The sequence below is a fragment of the Hyla sarda genome, chromosome 10 (assembly GCF_029499605.1).
Source record: "Hyla sarda isolate aHylSar1 chromosome 10, aHylSar1.hap1, whole genome shotgun sequence".
NCBI lineage: Eukaryota > Metazoa > Chordata > Amphibia > Anura > Hylidae > Hyla > Hyla sarda.
The window spans coordinates 127,733,437-127,753,689 of NC_079198.1; the positions used below are offsets into that span (position 1 = coordinate 127,733,437).

A 20,253-nucleotide genomic window follows, 5' to 3' on the forward strand; every position below is an offset into this window, starting at 1 on the left:
AACAGCTGGAGGCATCCTGGTTGGGAAACAATGCCCCAAGTTGCCTAAGCCAGGACTACATGGTGATTCTGGATGCCTGACGTGTGTTGCTGGGTTGTGGGGGCTCCCTTTATTCTCCATGGTTGTGTTTCCCAACCAGGGTGCCTCCAGCTGTTGTAAAACTACAACTCCCAGCATGCCCGGATAACAGCTGGATCTCTGGCAGTGCCATAGCGAGTACACGTAATGGTAGCGTGCGTGCTCGACTGCCGCTTAGTTACACAAGAGGTGGGGACAAGGGACTCACTTTCTCGTAGGGAGCCCAGGGGTCGGACCCTTACCGATCCTGTGTATAGGTGAAAAATTGTAGTTTTGGGTGGACCCCTTTTGGCTGGGTAAAACTTGACCATAAATAAAGGGGTACTCCGAGGGAACACAACTTATCCTGTCTACAGAATATGATGAGTTATGTCCAAGAGGTCGGAGCCCCCCCCAAAGCCGGGTCATGCGCTGAACTTACCATAGTCCTGAGCGCTCCGGGTCCCACCTCCACGAGCAGGAGACATGGGCCGCTCAGCCAAGCACCGGGCGAGCGGGCCGTCACACAAGGGTGGGGGCTGGAAAAGATGCTGAATGGCTAATACAAGAGTCGGGCCCCGTACAGGAAATCGCAAGGGGCCCACCCCGCGATCAGACACTTATCCCGTATCCTATGGATGAATAAGTTGAGTTCCCCAGGAGTACCCCTTTAAAGGGGTGCTCCGGTTGAAAACTTTTTTTTTTTAAATCAACTGGTGCCAGAAAGTTAAACAGATTTGTAAATCACTTCTATCAAAAAATCTTAACCCTTCCAGTACTTATTAGCTGCTGAATACTACAGAGGAAATTATTTTCTTTTTGGAACACAGAGCTCTCTGCTGACATCATGACCCCAGTGCTCTCTGCTGACATCTCTGTCCATTTTAAAGGGGTACTCCGGTGGAAAACTTTTTTTTTTTTAATTAACTGGTGCCAGAAAGTTAAACAGATTTGTAAATTACTTCTAATAAAAAATCTTAATCCTTCCAGTACTTATTAGGGTCTGTGTATACTACAGAGGAAATGGCTTTCTTTTTGGAACACAGAGCTCTCTGCTGACATCATGACCACAGTGCTCTCTGCTGACATCTCTGTCCATTTTAGGAACTGTCCAGAGCAGCATAGGTTTTCTATGGGGATTTTCTCCTACTCTGGACAGTTCTTAAAATGTACAGAGATGTCAGCAGAGAGCACTGTGCTCGTGATGTCAGCAGAGAGCTCTGTGTTCCAAAAAGAAAAGAATTTCCTCTGTAGTATTCAGCAGCTAATAAGTACTGGAAGGATTAAGATTTTTTAATAAAAGTAATTTACAAATCTGTTTAACTTTCTGGCACCAGTTGATTTAAAATAAAAAAAAAAGTCTTCCACCGGAGTACCCCTTTAATGAAAAATGTACCTGGGTGTATGTATGTGGGTTTTTTTTGTTTGTTTTTTTATGACATTTTATTCAAGTCTATATTCAAAATATTTGAAAGATCATTTTTCCCATTCACAATAAAACAAGGCTTCATTTACTATTCTGTCACATTCTCAGGACGAGTCATCTCTATTCAATTGTACAGGACCGCCACATTTTGCGAAGCCCCCTAGGGTACAATAGCACCATAAACTCTACAGACATTGAAAGAAACAAAAAATATATTAAAAAAAAAAATTCTCTTAAATATACAAAAGGGAGGATTGGGAACCTGAGGACGATTTAAGAGAAAGACGTCGGAAGAAAAAAAAAAACAACAATCAAAAACAAAAACAAATTCTGATTGTATTGTATTCGCCATTTGTTCGCTGCCGCGGTTCGGTCGGTCTGGACTGTTACGAATTCTCACGGGTTCGGGTTCAATACTTATCCAAAAAGATAATGTCATTAGTGTCAACCAGTAATGGCCGCCTCGACCTCATAATACTTGTATCAGTGTTACATTGTAACTTCTCCTAAGTTCTTGTAAAAGACAAGTCCCCGGTCTAAGGATCCACGAAGGAGACTGCGATGTAGCGGGTCCCTTTAGTGGTTGGGAGTCCTTCGTGGTAATGGGTCAGTCTTCCTGGGTGCATCAAGGCCCATCCTTTCCTCGGGGCACTTACGGAGCAATTGTAACGGATGAATCTGCAGCCGCCCCCCTGCGAAAGAACAAGTGGTTAGAGAATACATGTTCTGCCCAAAGTGACATCATAGAACAGCCCCTTGTGAGGCTTATATCAGGGGACCCCAATCCGTGGCTCTAGATCAGTGCTTTCCAAACAGGGTGTCTCCAGCTGTTGCAAAACTACCACCTCCAGCATACCAACCAACTTGGATCGGAGTTTGTAGTGGCCATTGACACTGTTTAACAGTAGAGGAGGCTCGGCTGTGTTTAACCCTTTAACCCCTTAACGATGCCGGACATAAATGTACGTCCTGGTGAGCTGGTTCTTAACGCACCAGGACGTACATTTACGTCCTATACATAACCGCGAGTATCGGAGCCATGCTCGGGTCATGCGCAACAGGTCCCGGCTGCTGATAGCAGCCAGGGACCCGCCGCTAATGGCAGACATCCGCAATCGCACGGATGTCCGCCATTAACCCCTCAGATGCCGTGATCAATACAGATCACGGCATCTGCAGCATCGCGGTCACTAAAATCGATGATCGGATTGCCCGCAGCGCTACCGCGGCGATCCGATCATCCAGAACGGCAGATGGAGGTCCCCTCACCTGCCTCCGCTGCCTTCCACTGGTCTTCTGCTCTGGTCTGAAATCGAGCAGACCAAAGCAGAAGATCACCGATAATACTGATCAGTGCTATGCCTATGCATAGCAATGAACAGTATTAGCAATGAAATGATTGCTATAGATAGTCCTCTATGGGGACTGATAAAGTGTAAAAATAAAAGAAAAAAAAGTTTAAAAAAAAAGTTTACAAAAATGTGAAAAACCCCCTCCCCAATAAAAACGTAAATTGTCCCATTTTCCCTATTTCACCCCCAAAAAGTGTATTTTTTTTTATATACATAATTGGTATCGCTACGTGCGTAAATATCTGAACTATTAAAATAAAATGTTAATGATACCGTACGGTGAACGGCGTGAACGAAAAAAAAAAGTCCTTAATACCTGCTTTCTTATAAAAAAATGTATTAAAAGTTTTATATAAGCAAATATGGTATCAATAAAAAGTACAGATCACGGCGCAAAAAATGAGCCCTCATACCGCCGCTTATACGGAAAAATGAAAAAGTTATAGGTCTTCAAAATAGGGGGATTTTAAACGTACTAATTTGGTTAAAAAGTTTGTGATTTTTTTTTTTAAGCGCAAGTTATAGAAAATTATGTTATCCTGGGTATCATTTTAATCGTATTGACCCAAATAATAAAGAACACATTTCATTTTTACCATAAATTGTACGGCGTGAAAACGAAACCTTCCAAAATCTGCAAAATTGCGGTTTTCTTTTTAATTTCCCCACACAAATAGTATTTTTTTGGTTGCGCCATAGATTTTATGATAAAGTGAGTGATGGAATTACAACGGACAACTGGTCGCGCAAAAAACAAATCAATCATTTCACCACAAAATTAATGATGAACCCAGAAAGAAAAAAATTTTTGTGGGACAAAATAAAAAAAAAAATGCCATTTTGTAAATTTTGGGGGCTTCCGATTCTACGCAGAGCACTTTTCAGTAGAAATGACACCTTATCTATTTATTCTGTAGGTCCATATGGTTACATGGAAACCCGATTTATATAAGTTTTCTTTATTTTACTACTTTAAAAAAAACTATAACAAAATGTTTTGGGGGTTTGATCTTCGATCTGTATCATGTTTTTCTCCAGTATCGGTGGATTTAGCCCAGTTGTGGAGTGAAATGCCGGATTGTTCTATATAATGTGCGCACATCTGGAGAATTCTCTTTGCTATCTTACGTATGGGTGATCAATAAGAAACATCTGTGAACATTCCTCCATTACGTCTATCTGTGCGATATATGTTGTTAAAGGGGTACTCCGCTGCTCAGAGTTTGGAACAAACTGTTCCGAACTGTGGAGTTGGCACCAGGATCTTGTGACGTCATAGCCCCGCCCCTCATGACATCACGCCCCGCCCCCTCAATGCAAGTCTATGGGAGGGGGCGTGACAGCTGTCATGCCCCCTCCCATAGACTTGCATTGAGGGGGCGGGGCGTGACGTCATGAGGGGGCGGGGCTATGACATCACAAGATCCTGGTGCCAGCTCCAGAGTTCGGAACAGTTTGTTCCAAACGCTGAGCAGCGGAGTACCCCTTTAATTATGTGTGCATCCTTACTACATCACAAGGAATGTGACTACTGATAAGCTTCTGACTGAATACTGCATCACTGGATAGCACTTTTATCATTATATATTTTGTATCTGTGCTTGTTTGTTGCCGTTCTATGTATTGTGTATGCATCTATGGTATGGAATAATCTTATGTATAGGTACACCTAAATCTCCACATATAGATATTGTCAAATCCCCTGATGAACCATAGCACTATGATATACGAGGAAACGCGTCGGGATTTTGTGGGATTGACCCATAGGAGGATCTCTCATTGTGAGATTCCCAGTTCTATACTTACCGATTCTTGTAGTGTATTAATAAATTTTGTATGTGATAAGGTTTTAAGATATTTTTGAATAAAAATATAATTTTTAGCTAATTTAGATAATTTAAGTTTGGATAATTGTTTTAACCCCCAACATGCCCAGACAGCCAAAGGCTTGGAAAACACTGCTCTAGATCAGTGATTCCCAACGTGTGTGCCACGGCAGTATGGTGGGGAAGTTGGCGACGGGAAGTCCTAGCTCTAAGGTCTCCATGGCCTTTCGACCTCTAGTGATGCTGCCTGCAGCCACTAGAGGTCGGAGACATCACTTCCTCTGGGATGTGCATGATGATGTCATCGTATGCGTAACGTAGGTAGAGAAGCGTCCTGCAGCCTCTAGTGGCCGCAGAAAGAATTTGGAGAAGACGCCAATGACTGCAGGGGGACCAAGGTGAGTATGTGTTTTTTATTTTTATTTCTCTTCTTGCAGTGGGGGGGGGGGGGGGGTATAGTTCTATATACAGGGGCAAAGCTACTCACAGAGGGGCCCTATGTACATGGGAAAAACTACATACCTATACATTCTATATACATGGGAAGAACTCTATATACAGGGGGAAGCTACCTACAGGGGGTCATATATGGGGGCAAACCACCTACAGGGAGGGTCCTACATCTGGGGAAGGATTAACTACAGGTTGGTCCTACCTACAGGGGGCAATCTGCATACGGATGGGGTTGTCTGTGTGCCCTGAACCACTTTAAAGCGTACCCGTCAGATCCGACAAAAAACACTTTTTTTTAATAGATCACTCAGTACCTAATCCTGACCACGTACATCTAATTTTTATGTTTCTAGTAGAGATGAGCGAACTTACAGTAAATTAGATTCGTCACGAACTTCTCGGCTCGGCAGTTGATGACTTATCCTGCATAAATTAGTTCAGCCTTCAGGTGCTCCGGTGGGCTGGAAAAGGTGGATACATTCCTAGGAAAGAGTCTCCTAGGACTGTATCCACCTTTTCCAGCCCACCGGAGCACCGGAAAGCTGAACTAATTTATGCAGGAAAAGACATTAACTGCCGAGCCGAGAAGTTCGTGACGAATCGAATTTACTGTAAGTTCGCTCATCTCTAGTGTCTAGCAGCTTTATTTATTTTTTTATTACACTTTTAATTTATCTCACGAGTCTGAATTCCTCCCTCAGTATGCTGTCTGCTCACATCTCCCCTAGCATTACCAAAACTACAACTCCCAGCTTGTCCTCACTGACAGTAGCCGGACACAAGATGAGAGTGGGAGGATTTTTCCTCCAGCTCTGAGCCCTGCACTCACAGCTGTCAATCAAGGAAGTGTGTCCATGACATAGGTGATGACTCATGGACACAGCAGGACTAGTATGTGTCCAAGCAGGCAGGGGGGCAGTTGTTTGACCGGATTTTTCATTATGAAATACTGAAAATTTTCTAATGAAAGCAATTGCCAAACCTATTGGTTATACATGCTTTACAACATATCAGAAGTTTTTGTATCTGACAGTGCCCATTTAAATGTGCGGCTTTTCAGCTGTTGCAAGACTACAACTCCCATCATGCCCCGAGAGCCTTTGCTTGCAAAAGGCTTCTTGTGTTCCCAAACCTGCGGCTTTCCAGCTGTTGCAAGACTACAACAGCCGAATGCATAAAGAGAGTTGTAGTTTGACAAGTGTTGGGGGGGGGGCACAAATTGGGGAACACTGGTTTACAAGAAAAGTGCAAAGGACACAGTGGAACAACCACCCCCAGCATCTTTTTTTTATGAGCGACGTTGCGACTTACCTCATAATCCTCTCCGACGCTGTTCAAAGCGATATTAATAGTGAAGGTGGATGCATCGTGGTGCGGGGCGAGGGACGGCTGCTCGTCAGGTTTGTACCGTACGATAAAGGCCAAGTCAAACTGAGCCTGCACAAATATAGAGATAAGGATGTGACAATTGTCCCAACCAAGGTGCCTCCAGCTGTTGCAAAACTACAACTCCCTGCATGCCCGGACAGCCAACGGCTGTCCGGGCATGCAGGGAGTTGTAGTTTTGCAAAAGCTGGAGGCACCCTGGTTAGGAAACAGCAAAGTAAGGTTTCCGGTATAAAACGGATTATCATGCAGGAATACAAATGACATGGGATGGGATTTTGCAGCAGCTTGATCCCTCAGTCATCTCCTTGATACCTACCTGAGTATAATACCCCGGATACATTTTTTCCGTAATGGGGGCCACAAAGTCCAGGAGGAATTTTTGCCATTCCTTCTCATAACTGACTTGGTTCATGTGAATATCGATTGTCGGGACATTTTCGTATCCTCCCTGAATTCTTTCATCCTGCAATGATAAGAAGAACATGTCGGTTTTAGAATTGGCACCTTATTACTTGCATGCAATTCTCCCAAAAAGACAGTAGGTGGCACCAAAGACTGTAAACAGATGAGTATTCTCATAGACAATAGCTCCACCTGCTGGCCATGTCTAAGAATCTCACTATAATATCCTTCAAACAAACATTTACACAGTAAAAATATTCACATTTTAAAATGCTAATACTTGGTGACTCATGGGGATTCTGGGACTACCACCAATCTGCAAAGACACTGGTTTAACCCCTTGAGGGCACAGTCATTTTATTATTTTTGCCTTTTCGTTGTTTTTATAACTATTTAAACTTTCCACCTACAGGCCCATATGAGGGCTTGTTTCAGGTGGGACCAATTGTACAAAGAATAGGTTATACAAAACACTAAACTTCTGTTAAGATGAGAGGGAAGCCTTGATGTACCTTTCAGGAACCATGTAGATCTTCCCGAGGATGGAGACAGGATCACATATTGCAGGTACACAGCCTAGGCACTAGCTGAGCCCCAGACCAACTTCCTGTGTTCTGTCTTGGTCTGTGTTACGAGAGATGGAATTCCCCTAACAAGAGGCAGCGGCTAGCAGACTGCAGAGAAATTAGACACCTAGTGCCCAAAAAACAGCAACTGCCCATCACAGAATGGGTTATACTAAGCACCAAACTGCTGTTAAAGGGGTTATCCAGGAATCGAAAAACACAGATAATTTTTCTCAAAGACCGCTCCCCGTCTGTCTCCAGATTGGGTGTGGTTCTGCAGCTCAGTTCCACTGAACTGAATGGAGCCAAGTTGTAATACCACACCCAAATTGGAGACAGACAGGAAGCGGTCTTTGAAAGAAATTAGGTCTGATTTTCTATTCCTGGATAGCCCCTTCAAGATGAGAAAGTAGCCTTTATGTTCCTTTCAGGAACACTGTAAATCTTCTGAAGGATGAAGACAGGCTCAAACATTGCGGGTACACAGCCCACGCTTGGTCTTCCCCTCTCCTGCTCATAGCACTAGCCAAGCCCAACCTCAACCTTCCTGTGTCGTGTCCCGCTGTCTGTTACTAGAGATGGAATTCCCCTAACAACAGGCAGTATCCAGCAGATTGCAGAAAAAGGAGACACCTAGTGCCCATGAAACAACAGCAGCACATCACAGAATTAGTTATACTAAGCACGGAATCGCTGTTAAGTGAGAGGGAAGCCTTGATTTACCTTTCAGGAACAAGATTTGATCTAAAAGGTTAGGAATCGCTTAAGTTATCTCAAGGAGGGAAGGTGCTCCTTACCTTGTTGTCTCCTCTGGACCACTGACCAAAATGTTCCATTTCCTCCACAATGTCATCACATGCAGTTTCGGTAAACACCGGGAACCAGTACACGTCTGGACACGGCTGAGAAGAGAAAACATTTTTTTTTTTTGGGTTATGTTACAAAATGTAATCCTTTTACCACATTCTGATATACAGATATGTTCAAAGTGCCATGGGGTAACATATATGTGCCAATTTAACCCTTTAGATGCCGTGCTCAATAGCAGCAGTAGCCATGGCAGCCTTGAAGCCCCCCATTAGATTTCATGTCACTTTTTAGTCTGTTTTTGTCTGAAATTTGACCATCTGGGCCCAATAAAGACTCACCGATTCCATCAGCTTGCCTTTCCGGGCCAAAGTGTAATTGGGGTGAATGTATTTTTCTTTCCAGTCCTGTAGAAAAACAGAAACACGATTAAAAGACAATTAGAAAACATTCCAAGTTATTTGTATTCCTGCATGATAATCCGTTTCATACCAAAAACCTTACTTTGCTGTTTCCTAACCAGGGTGCCTCCAGCTTTTGCAAAACTACAACTCCCAGCATGCCCGGACAGCCGTTGGCTGTCCGGGCATGCAGGGAGTTGTAGTTTTGCAACAGCTGGAGGCACCCTGGTTGGGAAAAACCACTGCCTTACCTCGATGTTCTGAAATATCTGCCACAGGTCATTGTGGAGATGAGTTGTCTTGTAGTTCTCCAAGGAGAGGATGTGGCCGAACTGTTCTCTGTTAGTCACCACCATGAAGACTCCCTGTAGAGGACGACAATACGAGAAAAATAAATCAGCAGACGCCTCCGACAGCAACTTTATAACATACTGATACTTTGTACCAGACTAGCAGAGAGATTTACTGAGGTCTTGTTTAGCTCACAGAGCATTGTCTAAACTGGATTCAATTGTCTCCTCTTCTCAGCTGAGAGCAGGACCAGCTATGTACAATGCATCGGTCTGGAGTCCAGGCTGTTTAGCTCACAGAGCATTGTCTAGACTGCTTACAGTAGAGCCCTACACAGGACTGTTTTCTTAAAGGGGTAGTCCAGTGGTGAAAAACTTATCCCCTATCCTAAGGATAGGGGATAAGTTTGAGATCGCGGGGGGGTGGGGGGGGGGGGTCAGACCGCTGGGGCCCCCTGCGATCTCTCTGTACGGGGCCCTGGCTCTCGGCCCAGATAGCGGGTGTCGACCCCCGCACGAGGCGGCGGCCGACACGCCCCCTCAATACATCTCTATGGCAGAGCCGGAGATTGCCGAAGGCAGCGCTTCGGCTCTGCCATAGAGTTGTATTGAGGGGGCGTGTCGGCCGCCGCTTCGTGCGGAGATCGACACGCCCCCTTCCCGCGGGCTGTCGGGGCTCCGTACAGGAGATCGCAGGGGGCCCCAGAGGTCGGACCCCCCGCGATCTGCAACTTATCCCCTACCCTTAGGATAGGGGATAAGTTGCTCACCACTGAGTCACCATTGGACTACTCCTTTAACCTCTTAAGGACGCAGGGAGTACCTGTATGCCCTGAGTCTGCTCCCTTTCTATAACGTGGGGCCACGCCGTGGCCCCGGGGTCATAGCAGCTCGGGCCCGGCCTCTGACAACAGCCGGGGACCTGTGGCTAAAAGCGTGCGGCACTGATCGCGGTGCCGCGCGCTATTAACCCTTTAGACGCGATGTGCAAATTGATCAGACATGAGCAGTCAAGCGGCAGAATCATTGATCAATGTTATCCTATGGCAGTGATGGCAAAACTTTTTGAGCCCGAGTGCCCAAACCGTAATGCACGACAACTTTTTTCCCCCTCAAATAGAAATCATCCCCAGTCTGTGATGTCCCCCCCCCCCCCCCCCCCCCCCGTGCAGTATGTCCCCCCTTCACACATAGCAATCATTAGGGAGGGGAGATGAGGAGCTGTGTGCGTCCTCTCTCCCCTGCTCTGCCTTCTGTCTGCCATGCAGACTTGCGTCCTCCGGGAGGGGGAGATGAGGGGGGCGCGGCTTGGCGCGTGGTTTATTTCTCCCATGCAGACCTGCGCCCTCTGCTCTGCCTTCGCTCCCCCCAGCTCTAGCTTCGGAAACCTTCAGAGAGCTGAGGGGAGGAGCGGTCGCAAGTCTGCGCAGGTCGCATGGCGAACTATGGCCACGTGCCCACAGAGGGGGCTCGGCGGGCCACCAGTGGCACGCGCTCCATAGGTTCGCCATCACTGTCCTATGGGTTAACAATGATCAATGTAAAAGATCAGTGTGTGCAGTGTTATAGGTCCCCTATGGGAGCTATAACACTGCAAAAAAAAAAAGGGGAAATAAAAAGTTAATAAAGATCATTTAACCCCTTCCCTATTAAAAGTTTGAATCACCCCCCTTTCCCATTAAAAAAAAATAAAAATAAATAAAAAACAGTGTCAATAGAAATACACAAACATATGTGGTATCGTTGCGTGTTGAAATGTCCGAATTATAAAAATATATTGTTAATTAAACCGCACGGTCAATGGCGTACGCACGAAAAAATTCCAAAGTCCAAAATAACGTATTTTTGGTCATTTTTTATATCATGAAAAAATGAATTGCAGTCCGATCAATACAAAAATGGCACCGCTATAAACTTCAGATCACGGCGCAAAAAATGAGCCCTCATACCGCTCCATATGCGGAAAAATAAAAAAGTTATAGGGGGTCAGAAGATGACATTTTTAAACGTATACATTTTCCTGCATGTACCGTATTTTTCGTCCTATAGGACGCACCGGCGTATAAGACGAACCTAATTTATAGGTGCAAAATCAAAAAAAATAAAGATTTTGAACCCAATAGTGGTCTTCAACCTGCGGACCTCCAGATGTTGCAAAACTACAACTCCCAGCATGCCCGGACAGCCGTTGGCTGTCCGGGCATGCTGGGAGTTGTAGTTTTGCAACATCTGGAGGTCCGCAGATTGAAGACCACTGCATAGGAGGTAATACTCACGTGTCCCCGCCGCTCCGGACCCGTCACCGCTGCCCTGGATGTCGCTCCATCGCTGTCGCCGTGTCCCCGTCGCTCCGGAACGTCTCTGCTGCCGGCCGGGTATCTTCGCTCTCCGTTGCCACCATCTCGTCGTTACGCACGCCGACGCACGTACGAGACGACGAGGAAGGAGAGCGCCGGCATACAGGGGATCCCTGAACGGAGAAGACACCGAGGAGGCAGGTAAGGTCCCTCCCGGTGTCCTGTAAGCACTAACCCGGCTATTCAGTCAGGCGGTGAAATCGCGGCGGTCCCGAACAGCCCGACTGAACAGCCGGGTTAGTGTCACTTTCCCTTCAGACGCGGCGGTCAGCTTTGATCGCCGCGTGTGAAGGGTTAATACAGGGCATCACCGCGATCGGTGATGTCCTGTATTAGCCGCGGGTCCCGGCCGTTGATGGCCGCAGGGACCGCCGCGATAGGGGTGTATTCGCCGTATAAGACGCACCGACTTTTTCCCCCCAGTTTTGGGGAAGAAAAAGTGCGTCTTATACGGCGAAAAATACGGTAGTTATGATTTTTTCTAGAAGTACGACAAATTCCAACCTATATAAGTAGGGGATCATTTTAACCGTATGGACCTACAGAATAATAAGGTGTCGTTTTTACCGAAAAATGTACTGCGTAGAAACGGAAGCCCACAAAACTTACAAAATAGCGTTTTTTCTTCAATTTCGTTGCACAATGATTTTTTTTCCGTTTCACCGTAGATTTTTGGGTAAATAGACTGACGTCAATACAAAGTAGAAATGGTGGCGCAAAAATTAAGCAATCATATGGATTTTTAGGTGCAAAATTTAAAGAATTATGATTTTTTAAAAGGTAAGGAGGAAAAAACGAAAGTGCAAAAATGGAAAAACCCTGAGTCCTTACGGGGTTAAAGGGGTTATCCAGGAATCGAAAAACATCCAACCTGGAGACAGAGGGGTAGCAGTTTTTGAATGAAATTATTTATATATATTTTTTTATTCCTGGATAACCCCTTTAATTCTGTTCCAGATAAATTTTTGACCATAACCACCCGCTCCCGCCCTGCAAACATTCTAAATGGTGCCTTCTGCCTAGTAATAAGTGATGGAGGTTCAGGTGACACTATGCCCCAGCTTTTCCAGGCTCCTAAATGACATATATGTTTAGTCTTAAAACCAACATGGCTACTAGTAATTTACAGGGACTATTAGGAATTCTAAAGTGTGCCTGTGCATAAAGTAATACAGTTATAAGCAGATAAGCCATTTAGGAGCATGGAAAAGCTAGGTGAGGATGTCTCAGCTAACTTTTCCATGCTCCTGAATGGCATATCTGCTTATAACTGTATTACTTTACGCACAGGCACACTTCACAACTAATATAATAGTCTCTGTAATGGCACCAGGGCTAGTAATGGTGGCCAACTGGTTGCTGTACTAATGCCATTCAGGAGCCTGGAAAGCTGTGTATGAAAATCAGACCCTGTAATGACTCAAGTTATCATTACATGGTCTGACTGTCGCACAGAGCTATAAGTAGATATGCTATTCAGGAGTCTGGAAAAGTTGGGTGACCATGGTTGTGATACACAATGCTTCTCAGACTGATTCTCTTGCTCACCTTTTGGCGCACATTATGACAGAACGCCATGTCGGGGTCCAGATTTCCGCTGTGGAACAGATCGTACTGGCTCAGTGCTTTCCTGAGGACGCTGCCCTTCACTAAGTAAACATTGGTGACGTAGGGGACGTTCCAGATTCCACTGTAAAACACATGATGGGTCAATTGCATGCTGGGAGTTTTGCAACAGCTGCAGGCACACTGTTTGGAAAGCGCTGCAGTATACTAAACTCTACCCATAAAACGTATTTATGCCATCGCTACCACATGGCCCCGTATGGGCTTATATAAAGTAAATAATATCAAAAAAGGTTAAATTAACCCCTTCCCCTGGAGCCTTTGGTGCCTTAGTGCTTAAAGGGGTACTCCGGTAGAAATTTTTTTTTGTTGTTTTTAATGAACTGGTGCCAGAAAGTTAAACAGATTTGTAAATTACTTCTATTAAAGAATCTTTACCCTTCCAGTACTCAAGTATTCTTTTTGAATTCATTTTTTGTTTTGTCCACAGTGCTCTCTGCTGACACCTCTGTCCGTGTCAGGAACTGTCCAGAGCAGCATAGGTTTACTATGGGGATTTTCTCCTGCTCTGGACAGTTCCTGATACGGGCATCAGGTGTCAGCAGAGAGCACTGTGGTCAACTCAAGAAAGAAATTCAAAAAGAATAGAATTTTCTCTGTAGCATACAGCTGCTAATAAGTACTGAAAGGTAGGGATCGACCGATTATCGGTTTGGCCGATATTATCGGCCGATATTCACGATTTTGGACGTTATCGATATCGGAAATTACCTTGCAGTTCGCTGCTGCAGTTCAATGATTTAAAGCGCCCGCTTAAAATCAATGACCTGCAGCGGCATCCCAGGAGGGGGTGCAATGGCCGATAATGTATACCAGAATATCGATATTGGTATCGGCTATCGGCCTTAACCTCCACAGATTATTGGTATCGGCCCTAAAAAAAAATCGATATCGGTCGATCCCTACTGGAAGGGTAAAGATTTTTTAATAGAAGTAATTTACAAATCTTTCTGGCACCAGTTGATTTAAAAAAAAAAAAAAAAAAAAAAAAAATGCTTTCCACCGGAGTACCCCTTTAACATTTTTCCAACTATTTTTTTAAAATTTGCGCAGAAAATTTAATGCCGCCATCCTATATCTTATTGGCTCATTTTTATTAACTTATTTTTGCTGGTCAAATGGAAAAAAAAAAAAGAGATTTTGTCATTTATATGCATTTTGAATTGACGCTGTTCACCGTACAGTAAAAATAACGTCATAGCTTCACTCTGTAGGTCGGTACGATGACAGCGATACCAAATTTATATGTTTTTTTTTTTTTTTTTTTTACTACATTGCCATAATATAAATACTTAAAAAATAATCATAATTAGTGTCGCCATTCATTTTTTTTTCCCCCCACTTGATGGCGCTATGAAAGAGCTCATTTTTTTTTTACGGGAAAATTTGTCATTATTATTGGTTATTATTCGTTTTGGAATAGGTAGGACTTTTTGATTGTATTTAACAAAAAAAAAAACGCAATTATGGGGGTGTCCAGCTTGCAGGATAAATACTAAAAGTAAATAATAAATAATGTTATTGTTCGGGTTGTTACTGGCATGGCGATAACAAATGTGTGTTTTTTATTTTATTTTATGTATGTTTCATGTATAAGAGGAGATATCAAGGAAAAATGTATTTAAAAAAAAAAATTTTTTTATTACATTTAATTTTATGTCGGCATAATGTATGTATCTGGGCATACTGCACAGCACAGCTGGGTACACAGATACCCAATGGCTGCCATGGAAACAGGCTTAGGATTGCCAGGACTGGTACTGCAGGTAAGTGGCGCACATACGATCATTACATGCAGCAGACATAACTGGACCAAAGCATATGAAGCAGTATTTCCCAACCAGGGCGCCTCCAGCTGTTGCAAAACTACAACTCCCAGCATTTCCGGACAGCCTTCGGCTGTCCGGAAATGCTGGAAGTTGTAGTTTTGCAACAGCTGGAGGCACCCTGGTTGGGAAACGCTGATATAAAGGGTTAATCTACTCGCTCCTGCTAAAACAGAAACACGATTAAAAAGACAATTAGAAAACATCCCATGTAATTTGTATTCCTGCATGATAATCCGTTTCATACCGAAAACCTTACTTTCCTGTTTCCTAACCAGGGTGCCTCCAGCTTTTGCAAAACTACAACTCCCAGCATGCCCGGACAGCCATTGGCTATCCGGGCATGCAGGGAGTTGTAGTTTTGCAACAGCTGGAGGCACCCTGGTTAGGAAACACTGATATAAAGGGTTAATCTACCTGCTAGTGCTAAAACAGAAACACAATTAAAAAACAATTAGAAAACATCCCTTGTAATTTGTATTCCTGCATGATAATCCGTTTCATACTGAAAACCTTACGTTGCTGTTTCCTAACCAGGGTGCCTCCATCTTTTGCCAAACTACAACTCCCAGCATTTCCGGACAACAAATGCTGGAAATTGTAGTTTTGCAACAGCTGGAGGCACCCTGGTTGGGAAACACTGATATAAAGGGTTAATCTACCCGCTCCTGCTAAAACAGAAACAAGATTAAAATGACAATTAGAAAACATCCCATGTAATTTGTATTCCTGCATGATAATCCGTTTCATACCGAAAACCTTACTTTGCTGTTTCCTAACCAGGGCGCCTCCAGCTTTTGCAAAACTACAACTCCCAGCATGTCCGGACAGCCATTGGCTATCCGGGCATGCAGGGAGTTGTAGTTTTGCAACAGCTGGAGGCACCCTGTTTGGGAAACACTGATATAAAGGGTTAATCTACCCGCTCCTGAAAAAACAGAAACACAATTAAAAAACTATTAGAAAACATCCCTTGTAATTTGTATTCCTGCATGACAATCCGTTTCATACCGAAAACCTTACTTTGCTGTTTCCTAACCAGTGCTCCTCCAGCTTTTGCAAAACTACAACTCCCAGCATGCTCCGATACAGTGGGAGCCCAACTATCATACTGACGGCCAATCTCTTGCGATCCCAGCACAAAAGAGCGGCTACATTTTCCAGGTGCACATTCCGCAGTGTGAACATAGCCTAAGAGTACAAAGTTTTGCACCTTCACTTACATTCTCAGTCGCTGGACAATGTCGATATAATCCTCCGACCGAGCATAGAACCCGTCCGAACTCAACGCACCCCAAAAGTTTGACCACAGATCCTGAAGGCGGCTGACCAGAGGAGCAATGACCGACCTGAGGACAGACAGGGCGAGGAGGTAAAGTTACATCTCCGACCAATGTACGTCCACACGGAGTCTATGACCGCCATCATGGCTCCTTACTTGTTCTGTTCGATCAGAGTCCGGAGCACGCTGCTGTTCTTCAGAACCACCTGGACATCAATGGAAAAGTAATATTCACATTCCGGGTTCTGGCGGCAGACGTCCCTAGAGAGAATCAGCGGAATGTTACACATCATATCATGGGAGCAACGCCAGGGAGAAGATAGAAGGAAAGGGAGCTCTGATGGCGGCCATATTGGTTGTATTGGAGTATTGTGCGCAGTACTGGAGGCCGTATCTCCAGAAGGATATAGATTCTCTAGAGAGAGTTCAGAGAAGATACTAAACTAGTACATGGATTGTAGGATAAAACTTACCAGGAAAGGTTAAAGGACCTGAACATGTATAGAAGAAAGAAGAGACTGAGGGGATATGATAGAGACTTTTATATATAAAGTAGGGATCGACCGATAATCACGATTTTGGGCATTATCGGTATCGGCAATTACCTTGCTGATAATAGTGTTATATATAGAGGATATAGTGTTATATATAGAGGACACAGTGTTATATATAGAGGACACAGTGTTATATAGAGGACATAGTGTTATATATAGAGGACACAGTGTTTTATATAGAGGACATAGTGTTATATAGAGGATATAGTGTTATATATACAGGACATAGTGTTATATATAGAGGACATAGTGTTATATATAGAGGACATAGTGTTATATAGAGGATATAGTGTTATATAGAGGACATAGTGTTATATATAGAGGACATAGTGTTATATATAGAGGACATAGTGTTTTATATATAGAGGACATAGTGTTATATATAGAGGACATAGTGTTATATATAGAGCATATAGTGTTATATATAGAGGACATAGTGTTATATATAGAGCATATAGTGTTATATAGAGGGGAAATATTTCTGCAGTAATATCAGGAAGTATTACTTTACTGAGAGAGTAGTGGATGCATGGAATAGTCTTCCTGCAGAAGTGGTCGCTGCAAATACAGTGAAGGAGTTTAAACATGCATGGGATAAGCATAAGGCTAACCTTCATATAAGATAGAGATAGGTATAAGGCTATCCTTCATATAAGATAAGGATAGGTATAAGGCTATCCATCATATAAGATAGAGATAGGTATAAGGCTATCCTTCATGTAAGATAGAGATAGGTATAAGGCTATCCTTCATATAAGACAGGGATAGGTATAAGGCTATCCTTCATATAAGATAGGGATAGGTATAAGGCTATTCTTCATATAAGATAGGGATAGGTATAAGGCTATCCTTCATATAAGATAGGGATAGGTATAAGGCTATTCTTCATATAAGATAGAGATAGGTATAAGGCTATTCTTCATATAAGATAGGGATAGGTATAAGGCTATCCTTCATATAAGATGGAGATAGGTATAAGACTATCCTTCATATAAGATGGAGATAGGTATAAGACTATCCTTCATATAAGATAGGGATAGGTATAAGGCTATGCTTCATATAAGATGGAGATAGGTATAAGACTATCCTTCATATAAGATAGGGATAGGTATAAGGCTATCCTTCATATAAGATGGAGATAGGTATAAGGTTATCCTTCATATAAGATAGGGATAGGCATAAGGCTATCCTTCATATAAGATAGGGCTAGGTATAAGGATATCCTTCATATAAGATAGAGAATGACATAAGGCTATCCTTCATATAAGATAGGGATAGGTATAAGGATATCCTTCGTATAAGATAGAGATAGGTATAAGGATATCCTTCATATAAGATAGGGATAGGTATAAGGCTATCCTTCATATAAGATAGAGATATGTATAAGGCTATCCTTTATATAAGATAGAGATAGGTATAAGGCTATCCTTCATATAAGATAGAGATATGTATAAGGCTATCCTTTATATAAGATAGAGATAGGTATAAGGCTATCCTTCATATAAGATAGGGATAGGTATAAGGCTATCCTTCATATAAGATAGAGATAGGTATAAGGCTATCCTTCATATAAGATAGGGATAGGCATAAGGATATCCTTCATATAAGATGGGGCCGTGAACCATTTATAGTATTCCGAATATTGGGCAGACTAGCTGTGCCGAATGATTCTTATCTGCCGACATGTTCTATGTTTAACCCCGCCAACATAAATAAACAAACTAAATTATATAAATAAACTAAAAAGATAAATAACTAAACTAAAAAATACATTGAATAAATACATAAATTCTGTCATATTTACTACACACTTACATTCCAGCATTACGAGCTTCAGCGAAATTACCCGCCTCCTCAGGTCCTACATATTTGACATTGCTGTATTCTGACCCGTGCGCCTGCAGGAATTTCTCCACACGTCTCTGGTGATGAGTCTCCTGGGGGCAGAAGGTTTAGAATTTAGAAGAGACATCGGAGCGAATCACTTAACTGGCCAAGAAGAAGTATTCATTAGCAGGACCTGTACTGCTGGGGAATGGTGGCAGGTAAGGACTGCCACGGTTTTTAGTCCGGCAATAAAACTGATACGGTTCAAAAATGAGCCGATCAAAGTCACTATCTGACCCCATTCGGCTCATTGAAATGAATAGGGTGTACCGTGGGTCTGGTGGGGATACAGCAGCGGCGGGGTATCATATTTTCAGCCATATTGCATAATTGTGGTGTAAATGCACCCTTAGACTGTTAATAAATGCATTTAATGCAAATATACGTACAAACTTACACACAATCATGTAATAGTCAACACAATGCACAGCAACCAACGCTGTTAATATAAACAACTTGACCAATCGAGTTACTAATCACCAAGCTCAACCCAACCAGTTACTAATCACCAAGCTCAACCCAACCAGTTACTAATCACCAAGCTCAACCCAACCAGTTACTAATCACTAAGCTCAACCAAACCAGTTACTAATCACCAAGCTCAACCCAACCAGTTACCAATCACCAAGCTCAACCCAACCAGTTACTAATCACCAAGCTCAACCCAACCAGTTACTAATCACCAAGCTCAACCCAACCAGTTACTAATCACCCAGCTCAACCCAACCAGTTACTAATCACCAAGCTCAACCCAACCAGTTACCATTCACCAAGCTCAACCCAACCAGTTACTAATCACCAAGCTCAACCCAACCAGTTACTAATCACCAAGCTCAACCCAACCAGTTACCATTCACCAAGCTCAACCGAACCAGTTACTAATCACCAAGCTCAACCCAACCAGTTACTAATCACCAAGCTCAACTCGACCAGTTACTAATCACCAAGCTCAACTCGACCAGTTACTAATCACCCAGCTCAACCCAACCAGTTACCATTCACCAAGCTCAACCCAACCAGTTACCATTCACCAAGCTCAACCCAACCAGTTACCAATCACCAAGCTCAACCCAACCAGTTACTAATCACCCAGCTCAACCCAACAAGTTAATAATCATCAAGCTCAACCCAACCAGTAACTAATCACTAAGCTCAACCCAACCAGTTACCATTCACCAAGCTCAACCCAACCAGTTACCATTCACCAAGCTCAACCCAACCAGTTACCATTCACCAAGCTCAACCCAACCAGTTACCATTCACCAAGCTCAACCCAACCAGTTATCATTCACCAAGCTCAACCCAACAAGCTGCCATTACCTATCTCAACCAAACCACTTTGCATTCAATTTAGCTTAAAGGGGTACTCCGGCCCGTAGACATCTTATCCCCTATCCAAAGGATAGGGGATAAGAGGTCTGATCGCAGGAATCCTGCCGCTGGGGACCCCCGCAATCTAGCATGCAGAACCCATCTCTGAGCACTGCAGGAAGAGCTGGGGGCTCCAAGTCTTATGCCTCCCAACCATGAGGACGGAGTATAGTAACATCACGACTCCGCCCCATGTGATGTCAAGCCCCACCCCCTCAATGCAAGTCTATGGGAGGGGGCGTGACAATCATCACGCCCCCTCCCATAGACTTGCATTGAGGGTGCGGGGTGTGATGTCACATGGGGGCGCAGTCGTGACGTCACTATACTCTGTCCCCGTGGTCGTGAGGCTGTCACGCCCCCTCCCATAGACTTGCATTG

At 43.6% G+C, this 20,253-nt stretch overlaps 1 protein-coding gene across 1 annotated transcript in view; it reads right to left on the reverse strand.

Annotated features, from left to right (window-relative positions):
• Positions 1 to 1,386: 1,386 nt before the first annotated feature.
• PLOD1 (procollagen-lysine,2-oxoglutarate 5-dioxygenase 1) overlaps positions 1,387 to 20,253 on the reverse strand; it is a gene marked incomplete at its 5' end in the record, with an annotated part of 30,196 nt that continues 11,329 nt past the window's right edge. Inside the window, 10 exon segments of the mRNA XM_056543358.1 lie at positions 1,387 to 2,175; positions 6,426 to 6,551; positions 6,820 to 6,966; positions 8,269 to 8,373; positions 8,620 to 8,685; positions 8,931 to 9,044; positions 12,875 to 13,016; positions 16,002 to 16,127; positions 16,217 to 16,321; positions 18,430 to 18,551. Of these exon segments, the coding sequence (XP_056399333.1) occupies positions 2,020 to 2,175; positions 6,426 to 6,551; positions 6,820 to 6,966; positions 8,269 to 8,373; positions 8,620 to 8,685; positions 8,931 to 9,044; positions 12,875 to 13,016; positions 16,002 to 16,127; positions 16,217 to 16,321; positions 18,430 to 18,551 (1,209 nt within the window).